Consider the following 20,174-nt stretch of genomic DNA (forward strand, 5'->3'; position numbering starts at 1 on the left):
CGAAATCCTAAAACGTTCAAGGAACCTGCAATTCCTTAGCTTTTGCACCTTGTAGAAACCAACTCTAAGGAGTAGGAATGGGTGGTAGTTGCAGGTCCTGGCTACCAGTTTTCAGTGACTATGTTCACCGTGCTTCTGGAATTTTTATAAGGTACCAAATGGACACAGACAGACTTGCAAAATAGCTACCCTGTTTAAAAACCACACAGAGTACATAATCAGGCAACTTACCGTTTGTTTTTGTCACTTAAGTTTTAAGAAGGTAACAGAAAAATCCATTTTTTGTTTTTAAATTAAAAGAGTGAGTGGTGACTGGGTGACTACGAAAATAGGCCTTGTTGACTGATTAATACCAGTTTAGATAATCTACAAATTCAAATTATGAAAATTTAGCCGATTTTGTACACACAGACTTCCTCCTAACTTTTCAGCTACAAGGTTTAGTCAGCAAAATACTTGTAATTGAACCTGGGATATAATTAAAAAAAATAATTAGTTGAACCAATGCAAAACCGTGTTATCAACAACATATTTCATTTTAAACTACGCTTATTTCAGTTTAAGTCTCCGAGGACAGGGTATTGACATGTACATATATTAATTATACTAATTAAATGCCGTGGGGCTGTTTGAGCTGAACGGGGTTAACCTCCCGCACAGACACCTCCCCAAAGTTAAACTGACGCCATTGCCAGTGATTTTGCTTCCGAAGCAGCGAAGAAACCGCTTCTTCGGGCGCCCCGCTCAGAAGGGGGACGAGGAGCTGCCGCGCGTGCCAGCGCCGGAGCCGGCAGACCAGGCGGGGAGCGTGGCCCGCGGTGGCCTTCCCTCGCCGGGAGGATCGAGTCGCGCTCATGTATCGCGGCTCACGCCCCTTTGCAGGCAGGACGGGGTGCTCCGTGCCCCGCAGCCCCGGCAGGGCCGAGCCTCCCCGCATCGCCCCGCACCGCGGGCTCCACGCCGGCCCCAAGGAGAGCGCGGCGGCGCAGCTGGCCGCGGCCTCCCCCTGCCGGGCCCGCCACCGCGTGCATCCGGGGCCCCGGCCGGCTGGTGACGTCAGCGGTATAAAGGCCTGCAGCGCCTTTGTTCGCTCCCATTGCGCAGTTGCGGCTCGGTGTGGTTGGAGGTGAGTGATGGCGGGCGAGCGGAGCAGGCCCGGGGGCTCTGGGGAGGGGGAAGCGGGATCCTGCGGGGCGGGAGTGGGCTGTGGAAGGTGGCGGCGCGGCGGAGGACTCGGCCTGGGGGTGAGGGAGCTATGTTCCGCACCCCCCCCGCGGGCCCGTGGCGAGGCGCGGCGGAGCCAGGCCTGCCTCCCTGTCCGCCTGGCTCTGTGTAGGGTGGAGGGAGCAGTGCGGCTGTGGTGGGGCGAGGAGGGGGTCCCGACCGCGTGAGACGCGCTTGCCGCCATTTTAGGTGCGGGGGGTTCTGCGCGGGGTCCCGCCGGGTGGGCCTCGGCATCCGCGGGGAGGATGAAGGGAGGGCGGCGGCTGCGCCTGCAGGGCAGGGCAGAGAGTGCAAAACGGGACTGAGGTGCGCGGTCGGGTTAGCGCCGAGGCGGTCGTTCGTCGCCGGGAGGGCGAAGAGTCCCTGCCAAAGGTGGCCGCCATTTTGTGGAGGTGCCTGGAGACCGCGGAGGGTCTGACGCCCCCCCCGTTCCCCGTTCCGGCGCGCGCCTTCGCGGGGTACAGAGGGGGGCGGCCGCGCGCGCGCCGCGGCTCCTGGGCGGCCCGGCCCGGCCCCGCCGGCCTCCCGCTGCCCCGGGGCTGCTCTGTCCCCGCTCTCCTTGTGCGCCGGGGCAGCCGCGCAGGCCCTCCGCGCGCGCCGCTGCGGGCTTTCCCGCCATTGGGCTGGAGGCGTGCGGGCAGCGTTTGTCCACAGGCGCCGGGCGTTTTGCCAGGCCCTGCGAGGTTCTGCTTTGTCTGTGGCTCTTCCCCCCCCCCCCTTTTTTTTTTTTTTTTTTAGTCCTCTCCCTCCTTGCCTTAGCTGTGGCCTTGCTGTGTAGAACTGCAGTGATGGCCTGGTGTCCGTTCAGGCTGACACGTTGTGTAGGCCACGACTTTGGCATAGTGTTAGTGTACTTTAAATAACTTAAAGAATGAGCTTAGTTTAGAATACTGTGCCAGGCTTGACTTTAAAGTTAATATTTTGGTATTATTTTGACATATTAAGTAAATTTCTTGAAACATCTATGGCAGGGTTTAGAGGGAGGGAGTGTAGGGTTACCATCAAGGGCAAAAAGACAATAACCCTGAAAGACTTTTCACATGCGACCAATACTACTTGATCTTATGAGAGCTCTCATCAGAGCTTTGTTGCACTTCTTAAAGTTAACTTAATCTATTTGGAATAGGCTATATAATGTGAAGAAGTAACTGAAGGCAGTACTACTTCTAATTGGTTAAGTATACAAATTTTTTTGATGTCCTTTATAGCTCATATCTCTTAATTGACACCTTGCTCAAGAAATTTGCTTGTACCTTTTAGGAAAGAAGTTATTCATATTCCATGAGACGGTATAGAAATCTGTGTTGCAGTCTGGTGTTTTGTCAGTAACAACCTTATGCTTTTAATAGGTCGTTTGCGGAGTCAAAATGGTTGAAGCAGATCGTCCTGGGAAGCTCTTCATTGGAGGCCTGAACACAGAGACTAATGAAAAAGCCCTTGAGGCTGTATTTGGCAAATATGGACGCATTGTGGAAGGTAAAAAGAAAAACATTGCTATTTTAAGATCCTAAAAATAAAAAGCAACAGTATAGCTGTGATGACTTTTTTGGCGTTGATCATCTGAAATGATGGTGCTTTCATGTCCTCTAAGAAGTTCTGAGCTTAAAACGTTAAATAAAGGTTAAGTGTTGCTGCCTTATTACAGCAAAGGGTAATGTGACTTTATTTCTGCAGTCCTTTTGATGAAAGATCGTGAAACCAACAAGTCCAGAGGATTTGCGTTTGTCACATTTGAGAGTCCAGCAGATGCAAAAGATGCTGCCAGAGATATGAATGGAAAGGTAGGAATTAAGACCAATTATATGTCACTGTTGTTACTGACCAGCAATATTGATCTTTGGGGTAAATTAACTAGTAATAAAAGTTGGGAAGACAATGGGTTAGAAGATCCTGGAGACAAGTCATCACTTTAAATTTGGCAAAAATGTCTCTATGTCCGTGAAGCTGGAATCACTTTTTCCTGATTCTGGATTTGACAGTAGAAAGTGAAATCTGGCTGTCAGTTATAATGTCTCTCTTTTTCTTTAATTGGTGATGGAGGGCTTTCTAGTAGTAAGCTCGTTCATTATTGTATGTCTCCTGTAATATTTTTGTTTTATCATATTTGGATGCAGTACTGTGTAAATTATACTTTAGGGGAGTGACTTACCTGAAAACTATTAATGTTTCCCTTAACATGGGTTTAATGCTATTTCCGTACTGTGCTGGAGCATTGATTGTGTTGATGCTCTATCTGGTAATCTGTAGATACCCTCATAGATTTGTGACTTGCATCATCAATCTACTTGACATGTATGAGGACTGTCTTGCCAGTTAATGTGAAATAGCTTTGCAGTTAGCCAGTGAGTGAATTTGCTTGTTTGCACCCTATAATGCAATGATACGACTTTAAGAGGAAGTAAAAATTGAGTGTATATGTAATGTCTTTAAAAAGAAAAACCTGAGAATTTGGAGCAGAAGTTCTGAGATAAAAACCAGGGTAGTTTGTCAAAGGTTTGTAGGCTATTGTGATCTGTGTCTGTTCCAGCATGTGTTTGGAAAGCTAGATAGCAGGTTTGCAACTTAATGGTCAACAGCTGCTTATCTTCATAGAGGTGCTGTCTCTTTAGGCAGTGAAAGATGTATTCTCAGTTAATTTGAATTTCAGACTGACCTTTTTGTGCATGATCTGAGTGGTTGTGTTAAGGTCATGTTGCATCGGCCTTTTTCTAAGCGGTGTCTCCGAGATACTGTTCATGTCAGGTGAAGAAGCCTCTACTGATTCTGATGAATTAACAATTGGGATTTTGATAGCTGTTTGCCTTCTTAGTATAAGAAGTTGAAGTAAAAGAAGGTCAGTTATTGTAGTCAGTAAGTAAAGCATATCGAATATTTGCACTTTGTGAATAATAAGAAAATGAGCTTGCTGTAGTGTTCACAGTCAACACAAATAGTAAAATGTCCTTGTTTTGTGTTATAGCAGGCTTTCTGCTGTGTGTACTTAGTGTCTGGGTGCTTCACGATAACATCATGACAATTAGTGTTACTTTCTTTGGAGACTTGCTTCCTTTTTAAACAAGTTAGTAGTTTTCAGTAGTTTTTATCAAGGCAGAGAGTCACAAGTCAGGTAATGTCGGTTCTGTACCAGCCTAAACATCCTTAAAGGTGTTCCTTTTATTGAATTTCTCTGTTGTGTAGTTTGCTAGAGTTCTGAAGACTTGTTTCCTGCAGTTCTTAAACACTGATTTCCTCTGAAGTAGTCATTACACTGAACCCTCACCTAAGGTAACTTCAAGCACCAACAACTAATCAGACTGCAAGGAGTTCAGTCACTAATCCTAAGTGTGTGTGGAGTGCAGCTTCAACTGAAAATCCCTCTGAAAATAATCACCAACTGTTCTAAATCTTGAATGTTGTGGTATGTGTTTGGTCACATTGGGAACATTCAGGAAAGTAAAGCTTAGTGTAGTCGCTAAATGAGATTGAATGTTTGTGGCTGAGGTAATGTCTATGTGTTCTGGAATGCACCGTCTGCATCACTGTCAAGAAATGCTAGAAAGCACTGCCTTGTGGATCATCGTTCTCATTGTTTCCATCTTCAACACTACAAATCTAAAAATGCCTTCATCTGCTTGGAAATTGGAACAGCAAATAGTGTATGAAAAGAACATCCTCACTCAGGATTTGGCCTAGAATGACATTTTTAACATAAACCTTTAGGTGCTGCTGTGTATTGTTCTAGTTCTGTACTGGTTGAGCTTGGTTTGACCATGGATGTGAAAGATCTGGAAGATACACATTGAAGTGGTCTCTCATCTTCATCTTCAGAAAGCGTTGTGGACAATAAGTACTGCTTGTACCTCAAAAAGACTCCAGATTCTGGATCTGTGAGAAGAGATCATTGTAATAAATCAGAACTTGGAGCTTTTTTGTCCATTTGGAGATGATGGATGGGTGTGCTCATGAGAATTACAGGCACTTACAAAGAAGCAGCAGAAGCACTGTGCAGACAATAGTTTAAGCAATCTGTAAGGAGTTAGCTGACCTGTCTAGCCATGGGGAGAAGAGTTCTGCATCGCCAGCGTGCTGCTCATTCTGTCATTCCAAAGGAATTCAAAGTTGCAGCCAGTAGAAGAGGCTGACTTAGATTCTGCAAGACTAAATTTGGATTTTTCGCTTTGCAAATGTTCATGAAAAACATACATCCAATGTTTGGCTCCTTTCTGGCTGGGAGGAAGGAAGGGAGTTAATTATATTTCATTCTCAAATGGGACAGGCATAGACTAGTTTAAGCTTGCTTGTTGAAGATTAATTTCAGTCCTGCAGAAAGAGGTCGGGAGATAATGGGGTGGGGGTGGAGATTTTTCATATAAATTTCTCTGCAGAAGTGAATCAATGTCAGCATGTCTGAGCAGCACTGAAGAAATGTTAGAAGTACTTTATCCTAGCAAATTATCATCATTCTTTAAGAAGAACCTTAATTGCATGGTAGTCAAGTCTACATGCTGATGTCATGAAATGCACATGCTTATCTGGACACAAGTGTGAATACTCCCAAGTCTGTAGTGGTCATTCTGCGCAGTACACTGTTCTCGTGATCTTTTGGTTTTAAGTCCTGAGGACAAAATGAATAATTAGAGAATATGACCTTAGAGGAAGCATCTGGGACAAGCCAAAGATTTAATTCCCGTGCAGACCTGCCAAGCCAGCTGGACTGTATTAAGAGGTTGGAAGCAAATGCTACAGTCCAAACATCAGTCTAAACTGTGCTCAGTGCTATAGAAGGTTGTCTTCCTCTAATCAACAGAAAGTGTTCTCCAGTTCTTTCAGTGAAGAAGCGATACAATACGTAGGAGCTCAGCCTGGTAAGAAATGAACTTCAGTTCTTGAATATATTTGGTGAAAAGAAGCCTACTTGATGCGCCATCAAGGAACATACAGAAATCGTGGAGTCACTGCAGCATCAACAGTAAAATAATCCATTGGAGAGGAAGGCCCTATGTGGTGTTATGTTGCAGTTTCGTGCAAGTTCCTGTAACGGTTTCTTCGGTATGCTTTGTTCCTGCCCCACTCCCAAAACTTTCCAAATTTCATTCATCTTTTCTGTTGGAACGCGGAACAGTTTGCAGGACAATTCTGATTCTGTTTGGTTAAGGTTCCGTGGCTCACCTTAAAAAGCTGGATAGATTGTTCATTCCACGTAGAAGTTTTTATGATTGCCAATCTATTATCCTTAAATGACTCGTATCTTAAATTACTTTCTTGCTTTTTAGAACCAAGGTGACTCCACTTTATGGTGCCCATAGCATACTAAAAATGCTGCTATAACACTCTGAATCAAGGTTATAAACACGAACTACTGAGTGTTCATGTTGACAGCTGGTGCTTTGGGCTCATTGAAAAAAAACTCCTTATTCTGAGATGGCTTATGTGAATTTTATCTGTTCAGTGAGGTGAGACCTTTCTTCTTTGACCTAAGAACCTAAAAGATGAAGTTGTCCCCTCTGCTTTAAAATGGGACAAACTTTGACAAATATCTTCTGGTTAACAAAAAAACCCAATCTTTTTGGACCCAATGAAAGGTCTTTTGGACCTTAGGCGTAGCTTTTTAAGACTGCTTGCATAAAACAGTTTCAAAAGAAACCTGTCTTTCACCTATGTAAGATGTGTAAGTGCAAGCCAGAAGGAAATAGGAGGAGAAATGATACAGAAAAGTATCTCCTCCATAAAAAAGGGATACAACTTGGACCTAGCATGCAGGTTTTCAGAACCTATGCTAGCAGAAGGGGATGGTGTTTGGTTTCCAAATTGCAAATAAGCTGTCAGGAATCTGCCATGAAATTGAGGAGGGCAGTGGTCATGATGTCAAAGCTTAAGGCTTCAAGCCTACTGTTCCTGTTTTGAGAAGGATCACTGAGCCAGATGAATGATGATAATGGTGAAATAATATGATACAAACTGAGAAGTTCCAGTGATTAGAGGTACTAATGCTCACACCTGGAATGTTTCAGCTTGTCATGCCAAAAAAAGCTTTTTGAGGAACCTTCCATAAGTAAAGTATTTTTATTAAGTTAAAGCCAAGACCAATATGATTTTGCTCGTATTTCTTAACTTATTTTCCTCACAATGGATCGAGTTGGACCTGTGGATATACACATAAGTTTTTGAAACAGTAGCTACCTACAGCTGTATATGGTGGCAGAGCTACTGAAGTGGATGATTTCAGAGACGGCTAGATTTCAGTGGAGAACAAAAAAGATTCAGTACCTCAGTAAACAACTATCACCAGTTCAGGATAAGACATAATTAGCAGTCATGTTCTTGTTCATTTATTGCAGCAAAGTGTGATAAACAACACTTGCCGCCTGTATAATTCATTAGTTGTCATAGCAGAGTTAAATATTTAACTGCTAAAAAAGGCAAATAAACCATGTTTGCCAGGATAGATGTGCAGTAACCTAACTTCAGTAGAGCTTGGCTCTGCTGTAATTATCAAGTGTGTGGTGTCTGAAAGATTATACAGAAATTTGATTAATTGGGCTGAGTTACTCAGTATGTCTTACCACCTGCTCATGTTTGAGGTGTAATAATTGGCTGCAGAGTTCCTGTTACTGCAGGCCTGTATTTCAGAAAAAACTTCCACTTTTTTTCCAAAAAAAAAAAAACAAACCCACACCACAAAGCACCTCCACTCTGGAAAAGCAAGTAATAGAGTAAATTGTGACAGTCACCTTTTTTGAAAACTAAGCTTGAAACAGTAAAAAAGAGGGGTGAATTACCATACTTGGTCTGCTTTGTAGATGCTGACATTACTTCTAAAGACTTCAGTGATCATCGTTTTATCAGGATATCAAGAAAATGTACTAAACGGCCTCCCCATTGCCAGAAACCCCAACTGAAGCTAAGATATCTTCAGCTTAATCCTGTAGCTACTGGTGCAGTCCTAGTTTGGTACAAAAGTCCATGGCAATTGAAAGTGAATTGGAGATCATAAATCGTGTTTCATTTACAGAATAAATGACATGGGGCTGCCGTAATCATTGGACACTTGTGTTTTCACTGAAAGTCGTTTCTGATGCTGCTCTGTATTTTTTTCACCAATACCACAAGAATGAAGTACTGTAGAAATTAGGCACAACATGCTGCTCAGTACATGGGGACTAATACTGAAGACTGAAATCAGTTCTAGAGTTGCTCTAACTTTATAAAATGGAAGCCCTATAATAGTGAAGCAAGAGGGGCTTAATTTAAGAAATACAGACATGACTGAGCAGTAAGTAAAGCAGCTTCTTCTTTAGTCATTAGATGGGAAAGCAATTAAAGTGGAACAAGCAACCAAGCCATCCTTTGAAAGTGGTGGTAGGCGTGGGCCGCCACCCCCTCCACGAAGCAGAGGTCCTCCCAGGGGCCTTAGAGGTGCAAGAGGCGGAAGTGGCGCGAGAGGACCACCTTCAAGAGGGAGTCACTTGGGTATGTATTTACCTCTCTCATTATATACTTGGACAACATACAAGACAATCCCATTGGAAGATGGCAATAATCCCACTGGAATAAAAAGTCAAACAGCCGAATAGTGCACTCCTTGTTCTTTACTAAAATGATGAAATACACTCTCGGCAGTTTAGCCAAATTTTTGATTAGGCAAGTACACCTTAAGAAAAAGCTTTCAAATATGAAGATTCCCTTCTACAACTAACACTCCACTTGACTTTTGGCTATGAAAGAAAAGCAAAACTCCTGCCCTGCACGTGAGAAAGGAAGCTTTCTGGTATTCAAGTTGAAAAAGCGATTCTCTTCCACCAGGGAAAGGGAACTGCCTTTCATTCTTACTAGCAAGAGGTCTAAACTTACTAAATTCTAGGACTGATCCTTAGAGATCATAGTGGAAGTTAGGGAAGCTAAGCCTTGTTTGTTGTTAAATAAAATAGTAGTGTGTTGAATTGAAGCTTTCTGAAGTGGAAGGATAGTACATTACTTGATACTGGATATTCTTTTAAGATACAGCTGTTTATTCCAAGACTTTTCAGTATCAAAATAAAACTGTCACTTGAAAGAAAGAGCAAGCACCTGAAGTAAAACAGTAAAAGCTGTAATGCAGACAAAAACCCTGGAAGTAGTGAAAACTCCTGTCTCGAAGAGTCTGTTTAGTAGGTTCTACAGACTCTGTAGTGCCGCTGTTCCCTCTCTGTAGGATCTTCTCTAGTACATCTTCCCAGGTGGCTCTTGTCTTCAGAGAACAGTAACTTGTTGAGCATTTAAGCTGTGACTGATTACAGGTATCAGCTGTCTTTCTCCCTTGTGTCACACTCTGTGGCTTTTGGATAAGTTCTAAAAGACAATTCTTGACAGGAATTTAGGCAATGGAAAAGTTAACTTGGTGGACTCTCGATTCTGCCAGTAGCATCTAGTAGTGGCCAAAACACAAGAGAAAGCTTTGAGGTCTAATTTTAGAGGTTTACTGTTGCTCACATAGTGGTAATAACAGCAGCTAGGTTATTGTAGCTCAGGCTTTAGGGGCATACAGGTGACTATCACAGAAATAACAAGTTGGTTCATGGCTTATTCTTCTAGGGTCTTCTCGAGGGCCACTTCCCATGAAGAGAGGCCCACCTCCACGAAGTGGAGGCCCTCCACCTAAGAGATCTGCACCTTCAGGACCAGTGCGTAGCAGCAGTATGGGAGGAAGAGGTAAGGACTTCCTGAATTATTTTGTTGCTTAGTCAGCTGTAGCACCTTAGTCTTTCTTCAGAAACTGTTGCAAATCATTGATTCTAACTTAAATCTGCTGTGGGATAGCGTATTGTTTTTCTAGTCTTATCAGTTCTCTTCATACCAGTATCATTTTGTAGCTGTTTGGAACAGTTTGTAATTTGATGAGTATGTTCCTTCTAGTGCTGCTTTAAAACTGTACAAGTAGAAATGCAAAATATTATAAATGTAGGCTACAGAGACGTGTTTAAATTGCTATAAACTGTCTGCTAATACTTACTTGCCTTGAGGAGTCTTCTGTGTGGCTAAATGCTAACTAAGTCAAAAAATTTTGACTGTTTCTCTTAAGCTCCTGTGTCACGTGGAAGAGACAGTTATGGTGGTCCTCCACGCAGAGAACCAATGCCATCACGAAGAGATGTCTACATGTCTCCAAGAGATGATGGCTATAGCACTAAAGATGGGTAAATTATTTTCTAATTTAGTTTGGCTTTTTTTTTTTTTTTCTTCAGAGAAGAATTTTGATCCCTGATCTTTTGGGATGTGACATATGGCTAACATCTCAATTCTTGTTTTTCGTAGTTACTCAAGCAGAGATTATCCAAGTTCCAGGGATACACGGGACTACGCACCACCTCCACGGGACTACGCGTACCGTGATTATGGTCATTCCAGTTCACGTGATGAATACCCCTCTAGGGGATATAGGTACCTACTGTTGGATTTTTGTCCCTGTCATTTTTTTCCTTGCTGTGATCCCACTGATTTGTACTAAGTCTTAGTAGTCTTTCCTCCTATAGTGATCGTGATGGATACGGTGGTGGACGTGACAGAGACTACTCGGATCATCCAAGTGGAGGCTCCTACAGAGATTCATATGAGAGTTATGGTAAGAATCCCTTTTGAGGATCATGTAGTAATTTGTACAGGTGTCACAAAACCTGTACTGGGTTGCTCGTGTGGGGGAAGTGGCACAATTTTTTTTCCCCTTGCAGTGAAAGTGCAGTTGTTGGTTATCATTTGATCATCTTGTTAAATAACCTATAAGCTAAAGAAGCAAAGTCTACAGTTCAGAATTGCAACTATCTCTGGAAAATATGGCTGAGTTTCTTGAGTTTCTTCTCTAAAATAACAAGCTGTTCTGGAATACCCAGTAAAGAGCCTGCCTGAATAAACACCGTCTTCATTCCTTCAGAGTCTTTAAATCCACTCACTGCCTGATATGCAATTCCCACTTAAAATACCATTAACATGGCAGATTATATTAAGAACATCTCAATACATACAAAAGAGTAGCAGTAAACATTTAATACAGCAATTCTGTAATTTCAGATTGAAATTGTTATATATAACTTATGGTGTTGCCATATTGCCTGACCATTGACCCTGCAGGTAACTCACGTAGTGCTCCACCTGCACGAGGGCCCCCGCCATCTTATGGTGGAAGCAGTCGATATGATGATTACGGCAGCACACGAGATGGATATGGAAGCCGAGAAAGTTACTCAAGCAGCAGAAGTGATGTCTACTCAAGTGGCCGTGATCGTGTTGGAAGACAAGACAGGGGTCTTCCCCCATCCATGGAAAGGGGCTATCCACCTCCTCGTGATTCTTACAGTAGTTCAAGCCGCGGAGCACCCAGAGGTGGTGGCCGTGGTGGAAGCAGATCCGATAGAGGTGGAGGCAGAAGCAGATACTAAAAACACTCTTAAACTTTTGGACCAAGACAGATTACTTCTCAAAAAAACAAAAGTGGAAGTTGTTCTATCTTTACTACCAGAGGACTACTAAGAGGAAAAGTTGTTTTTACCTTTTTTTATTGTTGCCTGTTAAGTTTTCCCCTCCATGACTTTTATGCTTTTGTGAGGAAAAGTTAAACCAATGTTTAATTTCATTTCAAAATTGTTAACATTTCTTTCAAAAAGCAGATGTTAAATGTATAAAAGTTGAGCTGTGTACTAGTGTTGTAATTTTCAAAGTAAAGTTTCCCTGAAATGCCACACTTCCCATCTGATTTTCCTCATGAATGGAACAAGCAGTTCTTAAGAGCTTCCACACAACATCCAACCGTCTAACAGGGAGATGGATTGTTCTACATGTTCAGCATCTCATTCTTAAAGTATGCTTGTGATTTGGAGGGTGGTGGGGATATTCCACACAAAGTTCAATTTTGCCTAGAATTTGAAGTCAGTGTTCTCAGTACAAAATGCCTTCAGATCCTTGTGTAAAGAAAAATACAGGATATCATTCACTTAACCCGAAAAAGGAAGTGGATAATACTATTTTCTGCATTCCTACTGTTCAGGGGGAGTTTGAAAAGATATCCCCTCCAAATAAGTCATGTACATGTAAGTCAGCTACAGAATACTGTAAAAATTAAAAAAAAAAAAAAATGACCGATTCCATCCAAGAAGCTGCAAAACGATGCTTGCTCATACTGTTTCAAATTTTTGCAACTCTGTAGTGTTTCACTTTTAAAGGAACATCTTTGATTCCAAAGGAGAAAATAAGATAAGCAAAGAAGTCTTTCTCTCCAACTTCTCAAAGGCTTATGGCTTCATAAAAACAAGTGAATCTTTCAGCATTCCACAGCTGATTTAAAGCATCAAATGCCTGTGAAACAGCAAAGATGGTAAGCAAAGCAAACTAGTTTTTCAGTCTAAGTCAAAATTGAACCAAGTTATCTTCTAGTACAGTAAGACAAGCTGCACATTATGGCAATGGAAGTGCTGTCTAGATTAAAAAAAAGGAAAAGAAATACTTCAATACATTAGAAGTTCTCCAAATTCAACATTTCTTGGATAAAAGCATTTATGGCACCAATTTTGAAACTAAAGACATAATGCAGTTCACTGTAGACAGAACATTGCCAAGTAGGGTTGGGAGGGGGTATTTTGTGCCCAGTATCTCTCAGTGAAGATGCTGAAAGAGGCTGCATATATTAAACAAAATTAAAGCCTTGTGAAATCAGGAATTGGTTTAGATTGACAAATATCAGCTCGGCTCTTGGGAGTTTGAAGCAAGCCATTGCAAACTTGATGTTTAGTTGGATGCCTGACTCTGTTTAGTTTGACACTGCGTTGCAGGGATATCTAGTACATGTGGCAGAACCTGTGGCAAGTTGTTATGACTCAGGTAAAGCCATGAAGTTCAAAAGATGCTGTTGAATATAGTAAACATGAAGACCTCCAACTAAAAAAGAAAAGCACAAACCCAAAAGCTTTGTACTACTGTTTAGTCCTCAGTAAATTTTGTCGTTCATCTTATGGATTTAACATGGCAGTGCACCATTGAAAAGGAATGAGAATCCATAAGCCATGCAACTTATCACTAAGCCATTCCAGTCCATTCCAAGCCAGTGAATCCTCCATCACTTAAAAAGAGAAGTAGACTTGCAACAGAATAATCTGCAAACCCAAGCTTGTGACTTTTTTGAAATGGGAGGAAGTACTATAGGTTAACTTGTGCTGTAAAATGTACTTTTCTCAATTGGTTGTATCTTCTCTTAATTGCAGGGTGAGAACATCTAGAAGATACCACTGAAGTAGTGCTGGTTCATCTGTGTTGATGGCAGAGACAAGTGGTGCCTGTGCCAATACATAAGGTGAGTATTATAGTAGTGTAATAGCTGGAAGGAATATTTCTGATGGTTCTGTGTTTATAGATTTGGATGGACATTCTTGGTGGCTAAATAATATTTTAAACTTCCTGTTTGAATTTTGACGGAGGATGTTTGAGTAGGCTTTTTAAGCCTTCCAAGTTAGGAATGACAGTGAGAGACTTCTCATCTGCAAAAATTGGTCCAATTTGGGTATGACTGAGCATAAAATATGATTATAGATGTATTTTGTATCATGCTGCAGAGAGTACTTAGTCTAGGAATCTTCATAAGATCAGACTATAAAAGTCTGAATTGGAATAATAAATGTCAGTGCAGAGATTTCATCAGTCTTGTTAAATGTGTGGAACATGCAATTTAATGATTATACTGAATATAATCTGTGATTAGAAATTAATCTCTGCAGAAGTCCTTGGATTAAATTGCAGACTTCCAGGCATCTCCAGAATGGTTTAAAACTTCGTAGGTCAGCTGTGTTTCATGACTTTGAAGCCTACCCTATTAAAATTATTTTTCAAGTAGATGTAGGAGCAACTGTCTTCAGACTTCATGTGAAGAGTGAGTGTCTCGTCTGTTTCTCTGATAATTCACCAGGGGGAAAAAAAAGGCAGTAGTGGCTGTCATGCTACTACAGGTTTTCAGAACACTTTTCTACTAAATTTTTATTTCAAAAAAGGAAATAACTTCTAATGTGTGCAAGATCTGTTAAAATCTAGTATAGAGTGAAGGATAAGGACAAACCCCTTTTTCAAGGGCAGTCTTTATGTAAGAAGTGTGTGTACTTTTTTTGTAATTAGTTTTCAAAGTACTCTAAATGTAAGAACCTATTTTGCTGTTTCAAATACTGCTTTTGAGAACCAACTTTGAAATGGTGAAAAGAAAAAGCTGTAGTTGGTACAGTGTTGATCTGACACATGGTCACTGATTTCGGGGAAGTTCCATTTTGTGTGAGGGATAGGTTCTGTTGCATACTGTGTGATGTTTGTAATCTCAGTTGATTTACAGTTCATTATTTTCAGAGTTTCAGCAACAGCAACTAAGTGTGCAGTGCTTTTGTCAGAATATGCCAGTAATATGTTGTAAATACTCCTGATTAATTGCTACTCTTACCTTGATGAAGAAGAAAAATACACTTTTATTTTGGGGTACTGGGTTGTATTTCAGATCGAATACAGAAGCATCATGGGTATTTTCTGTTTTGAGTCAAAGGAAGCATATTGTTACATAGAACAGCAGCTGCAGTCTGAGCAACTTTTTATTTTTCTGTCAGTTGATAAAATAACCAACCAACAAAAAAGTGTTACTTTCCTTATCTTTGCATTCCTCTTAAGCTTGACTGTTAAAATATTCAAATCACAAATCCTACTGGAAGGGACACCGTTTGAACTGTAGGTGTCTTTTTCAAGATTAAAAAACCTAACCTTTTTTTCTTTCAGAAATTACTTTTCATTCAAAATTCACTGATGTCAGTAGTATGGCACCAAAGTGGATTAGGGAAGTATGTCTAAAAGTAAGCTCTTCTCACTTGCTCCCCCACCAACCTGCAAAAAATTGCAGGAGTCAGTTTTTAAATTTACAGTTTGAGGCTGATCCAGATCATGAGTCCTCTAATAAAGATATGGAATACTGTCTTTAATATGCAGCGTCCTAGGCGAGTTAAAAAGGTTTTGCCAAACCATCATATAGGTTGTGTCAGATGTTTTCAATTTTTTAATATGTATGTGCCATATTAGCTTCAATTCTCTGTATTTGCTGGGAAGCTGAAATTACTCTTGGCAAGTGAAAAAGCTTCTCTCTTTTGGAAAAATTTAAGTGCTTTTTTCTCAATTCACTAGATGTGTTACTACAGGACTCCTGACTATGATGCTGAGATGAGCAAGAGCTAGTGGGCTTTTGTGGTAGGCAAGAGTTTGGAGTGGGATACGCACAGGAATTACAGAGGCTTTACTTAGTGCTTGCTCTGGAGACCATGTTGTATAAGTGTGCTTTAATACAAGTAGTCTTCAGATCATTTTGATTATTGTAGTTAGCTATTGATGATTTTTCATGCTATTGTGACAAATTGAGTATAATCCAAATGTATACATTGTGCATATAAAAACAATCAACTCGAAAATGATTTAGCTTTTTTGTCTGTCTCGGGTTCTGAGTGTACTAACTTGCATTTCCTTTTTTCAGTTTTGGTGACTAGAAGGCAGCCATGCAGCAGTGGATATGCGTTGGAAAATCGAAGGATAACAAAATGCAACTGATAAAGCTTGGCCTTTGAGGGTGGTGTTATCCAGTATTTGTGTCAGAGGGTTGTGTTATCATTCAGGAATTGCCTTTGAAAGTAGCACTACTAATCTCTTGGATAAAAAATTCTCAGGTGGAAGTCAGGTGCTGTCTGCCATAGCTAACATCTTCCAAGAGTCAAGAGCGAGCCTTTTTTTAGTCAGTATACAGGCATCAGTAGATTCTGCAGCAGAAAAATACTCCAGGGTTGCCCTTTACATAGGGTGCTTTCTATTCATGCTGAAAAAAGAGCAAGTTATATAAAAGTGAGTTTCAATCCTCTCAAATACAGAGGGCTAAATAGTTACAAATTCTTCACCAAGAAACCATGAGAAGTTTTACTGTATTCTTGCATTAACAGTTTTATAATTGTCCAGGCCTTCTGGATGAGAGGAAGTGTTCGTGTACTGAAATGACACTAGTGATAAATGCCCAGAATAATTAAGTGTTCTTGTATGTACTAGCTTCTTGCTGAACTCCAGACAGCATTGCATCTCTTGTTGCAAGAGGCTTTCTTTAAAACTTTGCCTTTGTCTTGATGCATTTTTATCTTACATGTATGTTGATGTGCCAGTGTATGAGAGCAGAATCCTCAGGCACCAGTATTTCATGTAGAAAACTAACTTCAGATTGACTGAAGTACTTAAATAGTCATGGCTAATAAAGTTTATATTGACTTTTTCTGTGGTAGACCTAAACTGATCTCATTTAAACAACTAACATTCAGTTTATAATGAGTAGCTAAGGAAGAAAAAGCATGCGTACCTTGTCTAGGGATTTAAAACTACCTTTGGGTTTTGGGATAAGAATATCACTTTAAACTTCATTTATGGACTGCAGATTGTAGGAGTAAGTCTGCCTGTGTGTAGGAGATTGGTAGAATTGCGGTATTTCCCAGGGCTAATAAATTTGCTGTTAAACAAAAGCATTATGGGTTTGTTTTTTGTTTTGTTTTTTTTTTTTTATTAAAGTAAAATACCTGTTACTCAGCAACACTTGCATGGTAGAAAAGATTATTGGTGTTACGTGTTGATGGTGGCTTATTATTGCAGAGTGGTGTCTCAGTGCATCTTCTGCAAGAAAGGATAATATGCTGTAATATTACGTGACTTCTTTTTTAGCAGTAAGCTTATAGTCTGGGCGCTGCTGTTTAGGGTAAAACAGATCATCCTAACTAAAATCTAATGTCAACATATGAGATATCACACAAAAAAAGATTGATAGCTGCCTAAAAAGCTAAATAATGAGAATGTACCACCAATGAAAATTATCTCATGTGCTGACTCAGACGTTGTCATTGAAAGGCCCTAGTTTACATATAAGGCATCAGTAGATTCTGCAGCAGAATACTCCAGTGTTGTTCTTTGTATTGGGCATTTTCCCTCTATGCTGAAAAAACAAACAAGTTACATAAAAGTGAGGGACTTTGAGGAGAATCTCTGGAATGTTTTCTGAACATCTGAATGCTATCTTAACTTGCTCCTGTTACCATGCTGTTACTGATGTATCTGATGCATCAGTCCTTCGATAATTGGGTATAGACCACCCCCCCCTTTTTTTTTTGTTTTTTAAATAATACTGTGCTATGTAGTCGTGACTGGTGTAATCAGGCTGCAAATAAAAGTGTGTTTGTAACTTGGGGGTGGAGGTTGACTCTGCAAGAGATGATCGACAATTCATTTGATTTGTCCCTGTCAACAAGTAACCAAAGTCAAAGTCTTTTCCAATGACCAGACCAGAAACTGTTCCTCGCTTGGTGGCTATACCTTTATACTCTGGGTTTGCCACAGAACTAATTTTTGTGTAGGGGTGGGTGAGGAAGCTGGAACATTTTTAGATGGGTACTTTCTGAAAGATGTAAGGTTGGTCTTGAGGTGGCTATTCAGAAATGCCTTAAATTTTTGGGCTTTCTGAATATGCTTATGTCTGTCTTTCAAGCTAAGTGTTCAAGATGGGGGAAGTGTTTTTATTTAATTGTAGTTGCAACCATTAATACCTGCTTGGGTGCAACAGCTGCATGTGAAATAGTCATGAAACTAAACCTGCCTATCTATACAAAAAAAGGTTGGCTTTAGAGGAGGGAGTGGGTGAAGTACTTGTGTGTTCTTCTAACACTGAGTTTAATGAAGCAGGTGTGTAATTTTCCCTGTATTGAACTATTTCTCTTGCTCTTCACGTCAGAAAGTGGTATGTTCTCATGAGATGACTGAAGTGGATGTCTTCCATGCACAAATTATTGTCCCCAGTAGGTGAACGAGCATTGCCAGTTGTCTTGCCTACTAAAGATTTGGGAAAAGAAAAAGCAAGCTACGAAAGCGGAGACTGCAAGTACTCCTACAAAATAGTAGTGCTCATGAGAACTGGAGAAAGAAAACACTAAAGTTCTTGTAATTAGTCATAAATTTGAAATGTTTTGCACACACATGGCTAGTTGTAGATGTACTTTACCAGATGACAATGAGTTTTGTGATTTAGCTTCAGCTAGCTTTATTGTTCACGCTGTCTGCAGTTATATTTTACTAGTATTTCCACACAACAGAGAACTGGAACTCATCCCCGTGTCCTCGTAAGGGTCAAAAGTCTGTCTAATCCTGAAAGGGCAATTCTGATTTCTTACTGGTGGCTATTAAAAATGGTCCTTACATAGGTCCCAGTACCAATCATCCAATCATAAGGCCTGGGAAGTGGGAGACACAAAACCATGCATATTTATTGTGTGTAATTTATCCTTTGGCTGCTCTATTTCCCCGTACCCTTTAAAACACTAGCCTAAGCAGTTTGAGAGTGCTGATGTCTTGAAAACAGTTGCTTCAAGTACCAGGGTTAGGAATTGGCTCAGAATATTGTCACTGAGAAATTCTGGTCTCTAGGGTAATTTGTTCCGATTTTATTGCTTCAATCTGTGATGTTCTAGTTAACTTCTTTGGCATCATGAAGTGAGAAAATGGCTTTGTTTTCCATCTGTTCTGGTGAAAGGACAACTAGAAAGGATGAGGAAATTGCAGGATGACTGGACTTTTCTAAATTAATATGACTAATAGCAATGGTTAATACTATCCCAGAGCAGGGTGACAAACTCCTGATACTACTCCATCTTCGTACGATGGATCCTGAAGAGCTGGTGGAAAGGGATGTTTTAACAGGACAAGTAAAGTTTCATTCTCAGCTTTGGATGACTTAAATTTAGGAACTTTTCAAAGTTACCCAGGGTGTTTTCAGAGATTATCATCTTCCAAAAATCCATTTTGGATTATATGTATGCTTCTTGTGTAAAATAGTTGAAAAAGTAAATTTTTTTCTACATTAAGTGCATGATCAATTTATTCTCAAAAACCAGATCTTGAAAGTAGAGAAGTACTATAAAAGGCAATTTTGCTGACTAGGTTTGCCACATAAAGGTGAAAAATGTTTGTTTAAAGTTAGTGTGATGTTCCTCCCAATCATCTTTAGTGTGAAGTTCAATGTTAATACTATAAATACCTCATTATTTACAGTATTAAAGACAAATTTACATTTACTACTTTGGGCAATAGCCACAAGTTAAGACCAAATTTACCAGAGGATAAGATGCCAGTTGCCACATGGAGGAAGTCACTAGGTGAGATCTTTTTGATGGAGTAAGTATACACGTAAAATACTTCTATTTTCAGTAATGTTGAAGATGTGTAAAGGTGCAGACTTTCACTGTCTCTCTTTAAAGTAACAGCGCTAGAGACTTTTATTTAAAAAGAGTTTCTTACCTTAGAGTAACTACTTCTGGTTCTTCAGATTTGGTGAGTTTCTGTGCAGAGCAAAAAAAAAGAAAGTAGTTTCACACTTGAGCTCTGCAGGCAGCAGCAGAGGCAGGAAGATGTAATCACGGATGTGGGCTCCAGCAAGCTGCTGCACAGGAGAACTGCGCTGGCAGCAGAACTTGCCACGATGAATCCAGAAGAACAAATTGTAACGTGGCTTATTTCATTAGGAGTTTTGAATTCCCCTAAGAAAATAGTAGATGATCCGGAGGAGTTTCTGAAAACTGCTCTGAAAGATGGAACTGTGCTTTGTAAACTCATTAATCGACTTCTTCCGGGATCTGCAGAAAAGGTAACTCTTCGAGATGTATTTTGCTAGCCTGAAACAGCACTGCTCGGTGAAATACTGCTGTGGTCATTTCGAGGTATGGTCTTCGGTATGATGAGCAAGGAGCATCAAAGAGGTGAATGTTGTACATTTCAGTTACTAGTATCTAATTGAGGGCAAAGTATGACTGTAGCTTTAGTTCTTTGATTTTGTCTCTACATACAGAAAACAACCTGAAAGGTTGCAGTTGGCGGAGTTATGCATGTTCATTCAGTGGCAGGAAATACTGGGCCTACCAGAGATCAAA

General features: G+C 40.6%; 1 protein-coding gene and 1 non-coding gene across 3 annotated transcripts; both read left to right on the top strand.

Moving 5' to 3' along the window:
• The first annotated feature begins 1,095 nt into the window (after window positions 1-1,095).
• On the top strand, window positions 1,096-16,730 carry RBMX (RNA binding motif protein X-linked). Of its 2 annotated transcripts, none has more exons than XM_068411790.1 (11): window positions 1,096-1,126; window positions 2,574-2,700; window positions 2,899-3,005; window positions 8,502-8,673; window positions 9,775-9,891; window positions 10,262-10,376; window positions 10,495-10,620; window positions 10,698-10,801; window positions 11,305-12,544; window positions 13,428-13,516; window positions 15,710-16,730. In XM_068411790.1, the coding sequence occupies exons 2-9, from the start codon at window positions 2,592-2,594 to the stop codon at window positions 11,610-11,612; spliced, it is 1,158 nt and encodes a 385-aa protein (XP_068267891.1). In that variant the 5' UTR covers window positions 1,096-1,126; window positions 2,574-2,591; the 3' UTR covers window positions 11,613-12,544; window positions 13,428-13,516; window positions 15,710-16,730. The 2 variants fall into 2 exon arrangements, with proteins under 2 accessions (XP_068267891.1, XP_068267892.1); XM_068411791.1 differs by having other exon boundaries at window positions 10,713-10,801.
• Window positions 2,756-2,828, top strand: LOC137669845 (small nucleolar RNA SNORD61). Its single transcript, XR_011049188.1, has one exon. It is a non-coding gene; the product is annotated as a small nucleolar RNA SNORD61 (small nucleolar RNA).
• Window positions 16,731-20,174: the final 3,444 nt, after the last annotated feature.

The sequence above is a fragment of the Nyctibius grandis genome, chromosome 13 (genome assembly GCF_013368605.1).
Source record: "Nyctibius grandis isolate bNycGra1 chromosome 13, bNycGra1.pri, whole genome shotgun sequence".
NCBI classification, from domain to species: Eukaryota; Metazoa; Chordata; class Aves; order Nyctibiiformes; family Nyctibiidae; genus Nyctibius; species Nyctibius grandis.

What these genes read in the sequence shown, in the direction of transcription:
- RBMX (XM_068411790.1), top strand. Translation starts at nt 2,592, where the DNA reads ATGGTTGAAGCAGATCGTCCTGGGAAGCTCTTCATTGGAGGCCTGAAC. An exon ending in ATATGGACGCATTGTGGAAG is followed by an intron (nt 2,701 to 2,898) that starts GTAAAAAGAAAA and finishes TTATTTCTGCAG; the next exon opens with TCCTTTTGATGAAAGATCGT. An exon ending in CAGCAGTATGGGAGGAAGAG is followed by an intron (nt 9,892 to 10,261) that starts GTAAGGACTTCC and finishes GTTTCTCTTAAG; the next exon opens with CTCCTGTGTCACGTGGAAGA.